The following is a 1,619-nucleotide window of genomic DNA, read 5'->3' on the forward strand; positions in this document are numbered from 1 at the left end:
ACAGCGATGACAAGAAAACATCCAATAGACCCCTGCTACAGTAACAGTACAATTGCCATCCTTGCTGATGGGCATGCAAGGGAGAGCCAGGTGAGAGACAGATGGGAGAGAGGGAAGAAGATGGAGGAGAAAGAGAGCTGCAGAAAGCCATGCATGGAGACAGCAGAAAGAAGATTCACCTGTGACTGCTAACTGGACAGCTAGGAGGAAGGGGGAGGTTTATGTGCATTGGAATTTAGCAGTCAGAAGTGTTGGGTGCAAGGGTTCAGTTTTCTTCTTAATCTTGTCCCTGCAGCAGCATTAGACGAATGGCTTCTGAAAACGCAACGGGTGTCTCTGAATTGCTCCTCCGTGGTTTCCCAACCCGACCTGAGTTTCAAGGCCTCCTCTTCCCCCTCTTCCTGTCCATGTACCTACTGACTCTCCTGGGAAACGTCACGATCATCCTCTTGATCCGCTTGGATGCGCAGCTCCTCCAGGCCCCCATGTACTTCTTCCTCAGTCACCTTGCCTTAGCTGACCTGGGTTTTACCGCTACCACTGTCCCCAAAGTGCTAGCAAACCTGTTGGCTCAGAAGAAGACTATCTCTTATCATGCTTGCCTGGCCCAGATGTATTTCTATATGTCTTTTGGCAACTCAGACAGCTTCCTGCTGGCTTCTATGGCCTATGACCGCTACATGGCCATCTGCTGCCCGCTATACTATTCTGCCCTGATGAGTCCCAAGCGCTGCCTCCTACTGGCAGCTGTGTCCTGGGTCGTCCCCATCTTCCACTCCTTACTTTACACCCTTTTGATGTCCCATATTTCTTTCTGTGACTCAAGGGAGATACCACACTTCTTCTGTGACATATACCCTGTTCTGGACATCTCTTGCTCAGATACCAGTGTCATAGAAATTCTGCTCTTAACTGAGGGGGTAGTGGAGATCTTGGGGCCGTTTGTGCTTATTGTCATCTCCTATGCACGGATCTTCTACACAATCATGAAAATTCCATCCAGCACTGGAAAGCACAAGGCTTTCTCCACGTGTGGCTCCCACATGGCTGTGGTGGTCTTGTTCTACAGCACTGTGAGCTGGGTCTATTTCAAGCCACATTCCAAGAACTCAGACCGCAAGGACACTGTGGCAGCTGTGATGTATACCATGGTGACACCCATGCTGAACCCATTCATATACAGCCTTAGGAACCGGGAGATGAAAGCAGCCATGCAAAGGGTCATTAAGCGATTTCCAATGGTGGTGTAACTCTCACAGCCAAAAGAAGTGAGTGAGGGATCCAGAGTCCCTAGAGCAGTAGTGTTACATGAAAATCCCCTTTTGCCTTTTAGTTGTGATTTTCTCTCTATCTGGTTATGTTACTATGGACTAAAATATCATGCAGGCTAAACTTCTCACGCAGGCCACATTTCCAAAACTCTGGTCAAGTCGCAGGCTCATGGTTACACAACCACCACCTCCCCATGGTCACACATTATGGGAGGAAGTCTGGCATCTTAAATCATTGTTTAAGTGTCTCCTACATTGTTGTATTCATTGTATTGTTTTAACCCAATCACTGTTTAAGGCAAAAGTGTCTCCTAACCCAATCACTACTTAAGTACTGTATGCAAACTT

At 47.8% G+C, this 1,619-nt stretch overlaps 1 protein-coding gene across 1 annotated transcript; it reads left to right on the plus strand.

Annotated features, from left to right (window-relative positions):
- Nucleotides 1-308: 308 nt before the first annotated feature.
- LOC136639920 (olfactory receptor 1468-like) lies at nucleotides 309-1,250 on the plus strand. The gene has a single exon (XM_066614596.1). It carries the CDS (start codon nucleotides 309-311, stop codon nucleotides 1,248-1,250), a length of 942 nt encoding a protein of 313 aa, XP_066470693.1.
- The last annotated feature ends 369 nt before the right edge of the window (nucleotides 1,251-1,619 follow it).

This window comes from Tiliqua scincoides, chromosome 2 (assembly GCF_035046505.1).
Source record: "Tiliqua scincoides isolate rTilSci1 chromosome 2, rTilSci1.hap2, whole genome shotgun sequence".
Lineage (NCBI taxonomy): Eukaryota > Metazoa > Chordata > Lepidosauria > Squamata > Scincidae > Tiliqua > Tiliqua scincoides.